The sequence below is a fragment of the Gymnodraco acuticeps genome, unplaced genomic scaffold (genome assembly GCF_902827175.1).
Source record: "Gymnodraco acuticeps unplaced genomic scaffold, fGymAcu1.1, whole genome shotgun sequence".
Taxonomy (NCBI): Eukaryota; Metazoa; Chordata; class Actinopteri; order Perciformes; family Bathydraconidae; genus Gymnodraco; species Gymnodraco acuticeps.
The window spans coordinates 3728017-3743256 of record NW_022989947.1 but is presented as its reverse complement, the minus strand read 5'-3'; the positions used below and the strand labels follow the sequence as shown (position 1 = coordinate 3743256).

General features: G+C 39.5%; 1 protein-coding gene across 14 annotated transcripts in view; it reads right to left on the bottom strand.

The window, feature by feature from the left end:
- The window catches only part of ptk2aa (protein tyrosine kinase 2aa), a 62013-nt gene that overhangs the window by 4680 nt on the left and 42093 nt on the right, over positions 1–15240 (bottom strand). For 5 of the 14 annotated variants that reach the window (XM_034210389.1, XM_034210388.1, XM_034210380.1 and 2 more), the window contains 16 exons: positions 13101–13118; positions 11489–11545; positions 10556–10576; positions 8990–9087; positions 8495–8579; positions 8310–8410; positions 8088–8203; positions 7620–7720; positions 7135–7224; positions 6820–7024; positions 6184–6295; positions 5996–6070; positions 4246–4344; positions 3794–3904; positions 1297–1359; positions 559–598 (listed from right to left, as the gene is read on the bottom strand). In XM_034210389.1, coding sequence (XP_034066280.1) covers positions 559–598; positions 1297–1359; positions 3794–3904; positions 4246–4344; positions 5996–6070; positions 6184–6295; positions 6820–7024; positions 7135–7224; positions 7620–7720; positions 8088–8203; positions 8310–8410; positions 8495–8579; positions 8990–9087; positions 10556–10576; positions 11489–11545; positions 13101–13118 — 1392 coding nt within the window. The remainder of the gene's footprint in view (positions 1–558; positions 599–1296; positions 1360–3793; positions 3905–4245; positions 4345–5995; positions 6071–6183; positions 6296–6819; positions 7025–7134; positions 7225–7619; positions 7721–8087; positions 8204–8309; positions 8411–8494; positions 8580–8989; positions 9088–10555; positions 10577–11488; positions 11546–13100; positions 13119–15240) is intronic. The other 9 variants (XM_034210387.1, XM_034210393.1, XM_034210392.1 and 6 more) reach the window with 4 other exon arrangements.

Genomic DNA, 15240 nt, shown 5'->3' with positions numbered 1-15240 from the left:
GTGTGTTAGTGTTACACACATGTAGGATGAATGATGCATGTAAACAAGTACTCTCTGCTGGTGTGAGTAGTGGAAATGATGTCATATAAATGAACAGTTTTGAGCATGGATAATTAGAACGTTAAATGTGGGTCTATTTGTAACTCTATTGTAATGTGTTTTGTAACAAATAAATAATGACATTTTTAAATGACAATGGTATTCAAGAAGCTTTCATAATGCTGACAGGTAAAACAACAACTACAATTTAATTTAAAAGCACTTGTGTTTTCCATTCAATGCTACATTAAACTTTTAATATATATGAAATACGAGATAAATGAAGGTTGAGCTAATTTCATAAATCACTTAAATACAGTAAAGTATATTAGACGCAGTAAATTATAACTCTAAAAAACGCACTTCAGTTCCATATCTGGTTTTACTGTTGATACTGCAAGTATTTTTGCTAGTAACATTTCTGAACCATTACTTGATTGATGGCCATTTAGTTTTGAATTGACTACAGAGTGTTATCACTTCTTTTAAATCAGCATGTCAGCATGCTCATCCTCTCACCTGGTTTTCCTATAGGCTGGTAGATATGTTGGCTTCCACCCTGTGCAGAGACAAAAACACACAGGTAAGCTTCACATTGTCTTTAATCATTAAAAGAGAGACCGGTCTTTTAATAAGAGAATTAACCTGCAGAAAAAGTTAATATTTTACGATTTCACAAGTTATGGCATATTAACACTTTACAGTTGCAACAGATATAGTGTGAAGATGATAAGGTCAATGCCTTTAAGAAAGTATATTCCCAATTTACAGTGAAATGCGACTGAGCAGAGCCTCAGGCTACAAAGTTCCCATGAGTCCTCTGTGGTCCTGTGGTTGGGGTGTAGGCAGTACCCTCTGTGGCAGAAATACTTTCTGTCCCGGCCTCTGTTCCCTCTGTCTGTCTGAATGAATACATTCCCTCTGCCTCCCTATTACACAATTACATTCTTTAACTTTCACAACTTTCATACATTACATTACATGTTACTTAATAATACTGTGGACAATCACCCCAGGAGCAATTTGGGGTGAAGTGTCTTGCCCAGGGACACAACAACATGCTGACTGCAGTGGGGTTTGAACCTGTGAGCCCCTGATCCCAACACCAACGCATGAACCCACTGCGCCACACACGTCCCACACCATACAAACTGACTCTTTTCCTCCTCCCACTCTATGCTCCTTTCCCATTTTGGTTCCCTTATTTTAAAGTAGTGAGCCACCGATTCCCAATGTATAAATAAAACAGAGACTGACCGGTGCTTGCAGAATGCCGTCCTCTCTTTCGATGCTTCCTCTGCTGTTTCTGGATTCTGCCTTCTGGAAGGAAGTCACAAAAATACAAAAACCCATAACTAAGCATGTGTTTTGGAGCAAATTATCATTACTGTGAAAGTTGATCCCTGAGAGAAAATTAAGCAAAAATAAATGAATTAACATATTTCAAATTGTACTCCTGTCTATAGGCAAGGCACGTGTATTTGTTTAGCACCTTTCCACACAAGGCAATTCAAAGTGCTTTACAAAAATGAAAGACATTAAGAAACATATTATAAAATAATCACTGTAACCAAAAGCATGGAGCAATTACAAACACTATCCGTAAACAATGCGACAGCCACCTGCAGAAAACAGAAATATAAAGTCCATGCAAAGCAGCCATTTTCATCCTTTCCTAAACAAATACCACTTTTCAAAAGAAAATACATTAATAATAAACCACGAAAATGATTTTCACGATTTTAAATTCGCGCAATGACTAAGTTACAGACACATAACTAGTTTGTTTTCCATCTATACATCATCATCATCATCATCATCAGCAGCAGACCCTGACAACCTATACAAAAAGTTACATTTGCACCACTAAAACTCCAGCATGACTCCAACTCTCTTTCTGTTTCAGTACCGTTTTGGTGAAGCACGCCTTGAAGAGATGCATCCTGGGAGAATAGAGGCTGAAGTAGACAGAAGGAGGAGAGCAGAGAGTGGAGGCCATTGAAAGAATGGCAGAGATAGGGGCAGAAAGTATGACAGAGAGATAGATGCAAGTTAAGAGAAACTTAAGAGGTGGAAAGAGAAAGACGCAGGAGAGGAGTCATGAAGGGAGAGACACGGAGAGAGAGAGGAAAGTAAGGACGTGGAAGATGAGACTGAGACAAACATTTAGTCAGAGGAGAATGGAGGGAGAGGGAAAGACAGAGAAGACGTTTTTCCAGAGGAGGAAAAGCTCCACTGAGCCACAGAGAAAAGATCCAACCTCTCCTCTCCGTTTCTCTCCCTCCTCAGTCGGTTTCTCCCTCCCACTTTTTCCATCTCTCTGCATCTCGCTCTGTTTCTCTCCCTCTCTCTCCGATGGGCTCCTTGTTCGATCCACCCTCTCCACGGCTCTTGCCAATCCCACTTCCTTTCTCCCTCCCCCTGTCCTACACTCCTTCCTCCTCACAAACTTCCATCCCTTTCTTCTCAGGCTTTACTTTCCTTCTCTCTTAGTCATTTCTGTTTCCAATCTCTTTTATTCTCCTGTTGATCCACTCTTAAGTTTAGCACAAAGTAAGCGAGCAGTAGTGATGGAAGAACTTGGTTGTTACTTAATAAATACACAACTAACAGTTTATTTTATGTTATATTAAAAGTGAAGAAACTAGCTTTTATGCCATTATACCAGTTTTACAGATGCCTTATACAGATATTTACATTTCTCTTTTTGTCTGTAAACTCTTCCTAGTGTTTTCAGTTGACAATGATTCCTACAAATACAAATCAGAGATTTCCATTCTGAGAGTTCATTAACCACTCTGCCTTTAATAAATAATATTAAACGTTAAAAAGTCGGATTACATTTAAGCAGACTTTCACCACACTCACTTTGTTGTTTTTATGAATTGACCTTACAACGGCCTTACATTGTTGCTGCATCAGAGAGAGTGGAATTATTTCCAGGCAGCGGTTGCACCTTAGTCCCTCTGCCATGTATCAAGTGACAGGAGAGTGTTTGAAACCTTGTCCTTCTCCTGATGATTGATACTTTATTCATCCCTATAACGGAAGCTTGCTCTCACTTGTTCATTTCCAGGAGGGTGCCAGGTCAGAGCTGTAAAACTGTGTGGGATGTGGGGAGCATTGAGGTCTGCTTTGTGTCTCCCTGCATTAAATCAGTCTTACCAAAAGTCGTAAAGGTAGGTGCAAAGAAGAACTGGTGCATTTATGGAATATAAAAAAAGAAATGACATCCAGAGATTTCCAAATAAAAAACAAGATATCAGTAATTCAGTGTGCCAGGTCTGTAAAGAGGAGACATCTCTCTCCATCCGTCATCTCTGATTTTCTCTCTTTCAGCTCTCCTACACCTGGCTCAAAAATAAAAACTGCAATTCAAGGCAAGAGTAACATCTGACCTGACTAAGGGGAAAAATATTTGTTTTGCAAAAGTAATGATTTGGCTCTTTTTGGGGATGCTTCAGTGTCTGGTGAGATAAATCAAGCACAGCAGCCAGCTTACACATCTGTAAAGGACATTCTGGAGCTCATCTGGCAAAACAAAACATAAATGAGTTTACTAAAGTGGAAAAAGCCTCCCAAATATTTATTTATGTAAAACTGATTACTTGGTGAGAGCAAAATATTATGACGACCCTGAAAGAGAACGACCTGGTTGAGAAGAAATTGGAACTTTCCTTTAAGAGCCCATCTGTTTCTCAGGAATATACCAAAGGGAAAAACTGAAAACTGTGACTTGTATAAATACAATTACCATAACCATGAAGCTCTCCTCCTGCTCCAGCCACCGCTGGTCGTCCTCCATCTGCTGCTGCTGCATCATCAGCCTCTCCTCCATCATAGCATGGCCCACACATCCACCCTCCTGCAGGAAACATGGGTTCTTAAATGTTAACAGTTCCATTTTTTTGAATCATTTATTGAAATATTTATAGGAAAATTCAAGACAAAAACTAGGATATACTACTGCTACATTTCATCAAAAGATGCATTCAATGAAAGTTGAGAATGAGGTTGTTTAGGTTTATTTATTTAATCAATTAAGTTCTTTAATGTGTTTTCTAACAAAGCTACATGCAGCTGGCAATAATGTGCTTAACAGACAGCACTTTCAGTGACTGATATGTGACAGGTAATACAATTGAATCAAAATCTGATCTCACCACTCAATGGTCAAATGTAACATATGTGACTGAGGGGGCATACCTCCATGTTGGGGCTCCACAGGGCAGTGTGCTCAGGTCTGTGTTGACTCCAGGAGTCAGAGGGAGGGTAGCTGCCTCCGACACCCCCATGGGCGGATGGCTGCAGAGGAACAGAAAGAGTTTAAAACATGGTTAATAATGGTGGGAAGAATCTGCAGAGGGGAGAAAAAAAGAAGCAAAAACTCCTTTTACATATTTGATGACATAGGAACAGATTCTGAACAATTCTTAGTACGAGTTCATCATAATATTTAGAAAAATGGCAGTTCTGTTTTGTCAATGTTCAAATGTAAGACTAATTACATACAGCAGATTTGAGGGTGAACCCACATTTCCAAAAAACAAGAATACTGATCCCAATAGCATTGTTAATTCAAACCAGCCATGAGTTGGTAGAATGTTTAAAGAATCATAGGAGATCTACAGCATGTTCAGGTGCTCTCAGTCTGGTGTTTAACACATGCTCCCAAAATGTACAGATGTTAGACGTGTGATATGATGAAGTCTGACATGCAGTTAAAATTATACACCCCTTATATGGACGACAGAGAGAGAGAGAGAGAAGGAGCTGCTTATTGCCCGAAGAGTGGCTTAGATTGTGTGTGTGTGTGTGTGTGTGTGTGTGTGTGTGTGTGTGTGTGTGTGTGTGTGTGTGTGTGTGTGTGTGTGTGTGTGTGTGTGTGTGTGTGCCTTGTAGCACAGGAAATGCCTGCTGTCTGCTCGGTTTATGAGGAGAGGAATAACTGCCCTGAAAGTCTCACATTTCTCTTTCTGACTTTGACACATGCAGCTGGCTTTCCAACACAGTCTGTCCTCTGAGTTAACTCGGACTAAATACTGCGTTGGCCTTCATTGTGAAGATATTGCTCAACCAAAACATTGCTTAAGCCCAAATAAAAAGTTGATTTATAGAACCTGTTGAAAGATGTTCCAATGTTGAGTGTGCAAATGCGTGGTATGTTTTGAAGATGTGTGACTGAGGCAAACAACATTCCTACAGAGTTTTGACTTAATACTTCTTATTACGTTTTTTTTGTGTTGACTGCCACAATGCCCACCGTCTATCAGTGACATTTGAATGGTCTGAACACAAGATGTAGGAATACAATATTCAACAACAATCAGGAGGAATTGACAGTATATAATGAATGTTTGGAGTTCTCTTGCAACAGAATTACAACTGGGAAAATATGTACAGTTTAACTAAATTCAAATAGTTTTGATTCTACATTCTACTACAAAATATAAGAAAGTCTTAAATCAAAGTTGAGGCCCATTGCACTCTCAGAAAATCATCGGTAAACTCTGAGATATTATTTCAGAAAGAAGGATGCTCAGCACAGCTTGCACTGCAAAGCAAGAAGCTATTCACAGAACACAAAACCAACACAAATATTTAAGGATCTTAAGTTAATGCTGATAGGATCAGCACATTCCACTTATATTTGTATGGGCTGAGTCACTACTACTAACATATTTATTTGTCCTGAACAAATATTTTGTTATCTATTCCTGCTACTGTATATCTTTCTTAAATGTCAGTTTTTTTCTGAATGGTATACAGTTTGTTTGTTCTTATAGCTTCCCGTAAGCCTGAATTCTTCCTCTCTGCAGCCCTCCTGCCGCCTAAAACCTCCACAAATGTGAGAGGACAACACCGCTGCGGCCACAGCGGTTTAGAGGGAACAGAAGAGCAGTTTTCCCTCTATAGGAACTGTGTTTTTGTGTGCGTGTGTGTTTGTATTCTGTACCGAGAAGTGGTTAAGTTGGGGGCCGGAGAAGAAACCCTCACTGGAGCGAGGACTGGGGTATCCAGGTCTGCTGGGCTGCAGACAGAGAGATAACAGTTTGTGTTCATCAGACAAACCAAACACATCTACTGAAATACAAATAAGAAGAAACAACCACAGAGAAACAGAAAGAGATCATTCAGCCTTACCTTAGGCGGTGCTTCATCCGACCCGCCAGAGTCCCAGGACACGGTGATCTGTCTCCTCATCTCCATCCGAAGTCTCTCCTCTTGCTGCATCTTCTCCTCCTCCAGTATGGTGCTATAAAACAACACTTATCTTATTAAGTGGTCTACTTCTTTATATAAATAGGCAACACAGGCATTAGAAAATCTCTCACTACATGAAATCAATTCTTCAGGTTTTGGGGAAAATCATAAACCCTTTAAATTATTCTCTTCAACATCACCAAGGACACAAAACGATAGAGGCTAATGTGATTTTTTTTAATGGTAAATAGACAAAGTATCACAATTGTTTCTTTATGAACACCAATTACTGTAAAATGTTTTCATCAAACTAAAAAAACATTTAAAAAACTGTGGTTCTATCTGTAATATAATACAATAATATTTTGGGATGCTGAAATGTACTGCATGATGGATTTGAATACAAAAATAATAATTGGGAGAATTTAAAAGACAAAAACAGGCTACGTATGCTGGACCATGCAGGTGGCTTACAGACTAATATATTAATACAGGTATAATGGCCTTTCAAGCATTTTACACAAATGATAACATACAAACACTCTAAAGCACACACTGACAAAGACGTCTAATTACTTGAGTTGTGTTTTGAGTTCGGTGAATCGCGGTCGCTTGCTGGGGTCATACGACCAACATTTGGTCATCAAACTGTAGAAGGTGGGCGGGCACTGAGGAGGCATGGCCAACCGCTCGCCATTCTCTATCCTGCCAATCACGTCATTGTTCTTCACGCCCTGGAAAGGCTTGATGCCGTACATCAAAATTTCCCACATACACACACCTACAGAGAGACAGAGAAACAAACATTATAAACTCACATATGCTGTACTGTTCCTTTACTGTTAAGTAACAGTAACTCACAAAATACACATATAAATGATCATAACTCACCAAACATCCAGACATCGCTTGCAGAGGTGAATCTTCTGAAGTTGATCGATTCAGGAGCCATCCATTTGATTGGAAGTTTACCTTTAGAAGCTGAGACAAAGACATCAACTGATTTAAAACAAATGGACAGCAGAATTATTGTTGTGTTACCTATATAATACAAACCAATCATTACATTTATCATTTATCATTTGGTTGCTGGTTAATTTTGCAATCAATCAGAGGGTTAGAGACTAGATGACAGACGGCAATGTTGTCATAACAGTCGAGATAAACTGCAGTATCCTGATTTAACCTGTTGGTGGTGGTAAAGTACTGGAAACTAGAAAAGTGTGTCACATTCACAAAAGTTGAACTCTCACAGAGACAACAACATGTTCTTTAGGTCTGCACAGCTCAAACGAGTAGCATGATAAATAACATGTTGTTTTAAAACATTCTTCTGTAATACAACATATGATAAAGCTGTGTTTAAGTGTCATTACCTTTGTAGTAAGAGCTGTCCTCCATGTATCGCGACAGACCGAAGTCTCCGAGCATCACACAGTCCACTGAAGAGACCAACACGTTGCGAGCGGCGATGTCCCTGTAAGTCAGTATAGGCAGCTATTAGACCTGAAACATATGTGTCATCTTCTAGATGCAACAATATCAATTTGCCACTCTATTTTCTACCGAGTGCACTTGGCTTCTTTCTCTCATGTAAAAATGTAGGCAGCAAACATGAAAAGCATACAACAAAGAAAACAAATGTGTGTTCGTAACAAGCCACAAGAACTTATCCCACATTTTTATTTTAAGAAATCATAAATAATAAAAACTATTGACACCGTCCTGGTTAATTTTTTTGTATTTTCTGTTTTGTTATTATAAGAATCCAGTAAATGCAATCATAAACTTAAAGCTATTCTTGACTTAATGTATGTTGTGCATGCGTGTGTTTGAGTGTGTACCTGTGGACAAAGCGTTTGCTCTCCAGATATGCGAGCGCTGTGCTGAGCTGGTAGGCGAACAGAATGAGAGTGGCCAAATCCAAATTGTACTTTCTAACCTGTAGAAACGAACGTAACTGCAGACACAGAGAAAGATGGTGTTAAGATCAAGGAACTGTTTTATTTATAGAGGATGGCAGATATTACTTGGTCCATATGTGAGGACGTTATCCTTAGCCGTACCTCTCCGAGAGTGCAGAGCTCCATGATGATCCACACAGGGTTTTCTGTGATCACTCCGATCAGCTTGACGATGTTAGGGTGGTCAAACTGACGCATTGTCACTGCAAAGAGAACACACACATTAACACACTCAGAATGTGATAAATGAATCATGGGTTGCTTATGATTAAACAGCGTGGTCTTACATGCTTCTTGTAGGAACTTTTCTCTGACGCTGTCTGATGTGCAGTTCTTACAGGTCTTTATGGCGACAGCTAGATCTGGATGATCCTGCAGAACACACATTTCAAGTCACAAGTTAGCATATTATATTACATGTATTATAAATTGAAGGTCACAATATCATAAACATTAAATATATTAGAAAATGAACTAATGTTTAATACAATACAAACATGCAAAACTCTTAACGCAGGTAAAAGAAAAGGTTGCTTACAATTAACTTGAAATTATTACGTTTGACAAAATGCGTAACTGAACAAGTAATGTGGTCTTTGTTACAGTGCAGACATAAGAAAACACTTTTTCTAAATGTAAAATGGCTTGTTATAGCTTTATAATTGAGTAACTACCAGCCGTTTATCCCCTTTACCTTACAACTTACTGCATCTATGCTTATTGCGCACCCTTTATTCGACTTACATACAGTAAATCATGAGTGTGTGTGTACTTCCACGTACCGGGCTGTTATAGACTCCTTGGTGTACATCTCCAAACTGACCCTCTCCTATGCAGCGACCCAACTCTATCCTGTCCCTCTGGATCTCATAATCCCGCGCTGAGAGCGAGAGGAGAAGAGAGGAAAAGAGTTAAATGTATATTTACTTCATTTTTCATACACTGAAAACACTGAAAAGTCGCGTAACATTTGACATGCTTTACTCTGCCAGCTTGGATGGGGTTTACTAGGACAGGACCATTTGGAACTTATCAGGTCATCGTTTGTAACCACAGAAAGGTACGTTAAGGCCGTCAAATCCTTGTCATTGTAAACCAAATCCAATAGCAAACAGACTTGTAGAATATGAACAATATATAAAAATACATTTGACCCAGGATTCTATTCCCTTCATACCTCTAAATAGACAAAGTTTGACATAATATGCACCCAACAATTACTAAGACACCAACATACAGTAAACACATTAACAGGCAAAATATAAAGTTCATAAAAACCTGTTTACATGCGCACCACAGTCCCATTGTCATTTCAGTTTCATTACTGGATATTAAAAACCTTGAGTGGTCTCTGCATGTAAACATCAAGAGCACATTTCTACCACAGTTTGCAAAGCTGAGAAGTACGTCTGGATCTTTTGAGCTACTGATACAAACTGAGGCACTTGATCTGAAGTGCATTAGATACGGTCTGCGTCTGAGTAACCTTTTCATATTCACAAAGCATGTCCAAAAGGGAAAAAAAGGGTTTTGTCCCACCTGATATGCACATGCTTTGACATGCTATCAGTGTTTCCGCCTTGTTGAAAAGGTCATGAAGCATTTCTACAGAGGTGTTCAAATGGACTGAATACTGAGCTCAAGAGGTTTACACAGGACACTGACCATCAGGAACTCATCCTCATCTGTGGGGATAAACAAAGTCCGGCTAGTTGACTCCACCAACAGAGAAACATAAACATCCAAACCAAAACACATTTCATTATAAGAAGGAAATGTGCTTAAACCATAGTGCAGTTAATTTACAGGAAAACTAATAATTGATCAAACACAAAAGATAATAAATCCTGATAAAGAAATAAAAACGTCATAACCAACATGATGGTGAAATTAGAAACAAGCCAATAAACAACACCTAGTGTGAGATGTTCAGCTCCAGAGGAGACTTCTTAATAAACTATTTGTGAAGAAACATCTTGTTTATGGATTGGCCCTCCCTTTCATTTTCATCACAAGACCCCTATGAACTCTCTTCAAAACACCAGTGAACAAGTGATTCTCAATCTGGATATTAGGTAACTAAAGTCTTTGTATGTTTCTTTGCCATCACTAATTAGTGAAAAAGAAACACTGGTTACAAAAGAGCCACATTATCAATATTGTTAATCATGTAAATGAATGGGTATTATTAGGTTTAAATGTACAAACTATCTTGCAAAATGATTCACTTAGGTTTGATGAGCAAGGCTGAGGAGACTGTAATAAAGTGCCTGGCAAATAAAAATATGAACTAAAATGTAAAAAGGCATTTTGTTAGGACAGGATCAGAGAGAGACAGGGAGTATTACCTTCAACTACTCCATAGCTGACTGTGTTGGCGATGGGAGAAAGAGGAAGAAAAAGAGATGAAGAGTGGGAGAGAGCCAGACAGCTGCTTTAAGATTGAAAAAAGCTCAAAAGACACACACACACACACACACACACACACACACACACATATATATAATTGTGGTATTGCGCTCTTTACATGAGTTAGTAAATAAGTGAATTAAAGCTCGCTGCATAGTCATTCCTGTAATGCAGTTTCATTTGACACATTAAGCAGACAGTATGACATGTACACACATACGAACTCAGGCAGGAGTCGGAAAATAAGTCCGCAGAAAGTCTCTTAAGAGGAAGTCGCAGAAAGACGTAGACCAAAATAAGTAAAGCAAGCGACAAAGAAATAAAGCCAGACAGAGAAAGATAGAAAAAGACTGTGGGAGGAAAGGAGAACACAGTCCATTTTCAAAGTTGGCCACGCAATTAAATACATGAGTACATTTAACCGGCCCAAGCATCCACATTAAATGTATTGGAACAGAAGGCTACAACCACTGCTACTTACAGAGCTACAGCCAAGGCTTTTACTAACATTTGAATGAATTGGGCAGATGCAGTTTTGAGTTATAGCCTCTCTGACCGGCAGCTGGTGTCTCTGCTGTTTGTTTAAGACACTGAAACGGGCTTGAATTCGATACACCGCTACCTAAGTAAACGTGGTTTCATGCAACTTCTCTGATGTTCCCTGTCCGAGTGTGTTTCTTGGAACAGATTCACACCACACTCGGCGTATCAGATATCAGAACAAAATGGATGTTTGTTTGAGAACGCATTTGACAGAAGAATAACGAAAAACTGTTAATACAGAGTTTGCTTGCTGCAGTGCAACAGAAGCTCATGGTCTTGAGTAGAAATGTCTTGTAGATGCAAAAAAGAAGATTGAAAATATGACTTACTGGAGGGCATGGTGTATGTGTCTTCTTCATCAACTATCTCAGCATAGTCATCAGTCTCTGTAACGTGATACACATGAACCGTTAAAAGAGAATAATACAAGTCTGAAATAACACAAGTTCATAAACAAAAACAATTGGAGAATCATGCACATGTCGCGGAGTTTACCGTGCGTCCGCTATGGTGTGAAGGGTGACCGATACACACACAAACACATTTCAACTAAAGCATGAAGCAAACTCAGGGTTTCGGCAACTCCTGCGCAAAGCAACACCCACCTAGCTCCTCTCTTTCTCTCTCTGCACACATACACTTGGCGGTGTGTGTCAGCTGAGCATGTGTTGTGCATATCTGTCTGTGTGAGAGCAGCTGGGGAGTCACAGTGGTGGTGGAGGAGTGAAGGGGAAATAAAAACAGAAGAGCTGAGACAGATAGGAGAGAGATACGTGGAAAATATAGATAAAACAGAAAAGAGAAACCAGGAGAAATAATACAAGAGAGAGTGAGAGAGAGAAATAGTGGCTGTCATGTAAGCAGATGGTAACGTTTAGGATCGAATCTGTGCAGAATCCGACAGATAGGCAGAGAGAGAGAAAGGGGGAGAGTTGAGAGCCAGCGGGAAAAAGAGAGAGAAAGATGGACTGAGTGTATGCTAACCAGATGGTGGTGTTTAAATTAAAATCAGTGTGCAGACTCAGCTGTTGGAAACAAGAGTCAAACATCTGCCGTCCTGAACGCTCACAGCTCGGCTCAGGATTAGGCTCTCTGGAAACATCTCCATACATTCAATACAAATCCCTTTGTAAAGCTTGTGGCTGATTTTATCAAAGTTATAAGCCATTTCGAGTATGTTAAAGAAGTTGTTAATGTAAGAATGTTCTTACGTTGAAATGGTCTCGTTCTGCTTTCAGAGAAGGGATAGTGTGGGTGTTAATGTGTGTGTGTGTGTGTATATATGTGCGTGTGTGTGTGTTTGACAGAGATCTAGTTAGCCCATCATAGCCAGGAATGCATTCGCCTTGAATCTAGCAAACCTCTCCCTATTCCCCTCAGCGTGTGTGTGTGTGTGTGTGTGTGTGTGTGTGTGTGTGTGTGTGTGTGTGTGTGTGTGTGTGTGTGTGTGTGTGTGTGTGTGTGTGTGTGTGTGTGTGTGTGTGTGTGTGTGTGTGTGTGTGTGTGTGTGTGTGTGTGTGTGTGTGTAAAGAGAGAATAAGGTTTGGAGAAGTTCCCTAAAAAGAGAAATAACACTTAATTTCCAAATTCTGCATTTTTGTTACAATCTGGTTGAAAGCAGACATATTTCAAATTCTGTGGTAATCCACTTAAACAGACTACTTAAAATCACATTACTTTAACAGTAAACCACTATAGCTACTAAACAGATCAAACTCAATAAAGCTTCTGTTTTGTTCCTGTTTCCAGTAACACAACCATTTCTAAGCACTCTATAACACAGCACATGCATAGCGCCGTTGTTAAAGATGTAGGAATGCATGCATAAACATCAACCCACACACCAACACACACGCTAACCGCTCCCAGGAGGCTGCAGTGTGTTGGTGGAGTGAGGACTAAAAGGAACATAGAGATGAATAAACAATGGGAAAACGTTACCATCCCCGCTAAGATCTTCTGCAGGGTCCAGGAGAGCATGCAGGAAACGGGACAGCAGAGGAGGAGGAGAACAGAGAGAAAGCAGCGAGAAGAGAGAGAAAAAAAAGCAGGAGGCAGAGTGGAGAAAAGAGGGAGAGAAAGAGAGCGGTTAGAGCATGAAAAGCCTTGAAACAACAAGATGTTGCAAGATCTGCAAAGCCAAACACTCAGCGAGCAGTTAGCTAAGTATCAAAATATCTCAGGTGAAAAAGCAGAGTTAACAAATGTCATTAATGCTGCACAAACACATGGAGGTGAAATGAGGTCATTCAAGATATGGAAGCAATAAGAAAAAGAAAGCGTGAGTCAGCATTTGTTTATATGTGATATCCAGTGGTGTAATGTAAACATGGAAAAGAGTTAGATCCTCAACACTCATTGTTTGATCAAGATTTCTCACACATCTGTTTTAAGCTTTCATGTCCTTGCGTTGGAACTACACAACCGAATCCTGTGGCATTTTAGGTCAACAGTCATTTGTGTTCTAGGAGGAGGTTTCATGTCTGTACAGATGCAGTAAACACACAACCTCAGCTGGTCAGCTTAGCTTAGCAAAATGTCCTTGCTCTAGTTTCAAATTGACTAAGACGGCGTGGTGTTTTCCTTCTCATCTATCTCTTAGCAAGTACTCAAAAAAAAGAGAAAAGGGATTTTGTAAAATATTTGCAGTGGCTACGATAGGCTATTAATGCACATTGTAATAATGCTTTCCATCCCAATTTCATTGTTGTTCTTATTGTTGAACGTGTGGAGTACTTTAGTCTCTTGTTTTAATCCTGTGAAGCAGTTTATTAACTTGATGTTTTAAATATTGTTCTAAATCTATTATCAGAGCTCAATGGACTTACAGAAACTTCCCACTAACATTTTGAACCCTAAAGAAGGATATGAACCATGCCTGCGTGTCACTTTTGGAGCCTCTGGCAGAAAGGAAGCTTGGATCACTTGTAAAAGTCTCAATAAGAAAGCAGCTGCTGTCCAGATTCATGACTCTCTCTGAACAGTGCTGCTAGCTGCCGAGCCAAAGCCATAGATGGAGACACAAGGACATGAACTCACACATTTAACTTGGTGCACGAGGCATTACAGATGATGGAGATAATGATGGTAGAGTCACAAATGTCAACAACATTTAAGTGCTTGCTTAAACATAATTCATTTATAGACTTTTTCCAAACTACACAACTTCATCACTTAGCCGGTGCTGAAAGGGTGATCGAAGACATTTTAACAGGGCAGATACTTGGCGGTTGAACCCAAATGTTCTAAATGGAAGAATGATTACTTTAACCATATGGTCCGCTCTTTGAATTAACTGACATGAAACACTTGAAATAATGGATAAGAATAACCAAACTGGAACAACAGAGCATGTGGTGAACTGAGATTAAGACACCATTTCACTCTGTGTGTCAGTACTGTCAGTCACATCCCTTCATTGTATGAAAGTTAGATTTTACAAAGACGGAAATACAAAATGTCTATCTTTAGTATACCTGTTCTCAAATGTGAGAGGTAAAACATACAAACTGGCGACTGATGGTAAGGAAAACACACAAGCCATTGGATTTAAAGAGTTCCCTCTCAGTTAGAAAGTCCTCCACAAGTAAGAGGTTATTTTTTTTATACCCACTCTTATTTTAAGAGCATTGGCTTGGTTAGCAGCACACAGGCGGTTATTTTGGTTGAAGCGTGCGTGCGTGCGTATACTTGGGACTGAATTAGTCAAAGCAACCAGGCACTGAGGACAGTAGTTAAGAAGAAGAGGGCATCCATTATAAAGTAAATAGATTGTGATGCAGCCACTAAAAGTTCTGGACCAAATGAGTGCTGTTAACTTATCCAGGAATACAACTTTAAACAACACATATTAAATTGCATCCACTGGGATATTTTTGTTCAGATGATATTAATAGGTTTCTTCTAGCATTGCCCAATAAGTATGATATCAAATGAGGTATTCTATTTCAGCACATCACAATTTTGTGGACACCCTCCTCCACTAACTGTCCAATGAGAGCCGAGGATACCATTGGGCGGCGAATCAGAACAGAAGACAAAGGGAAGGAGGAAACGCCGCGCCTTGGTTGGCTTAGGAGAC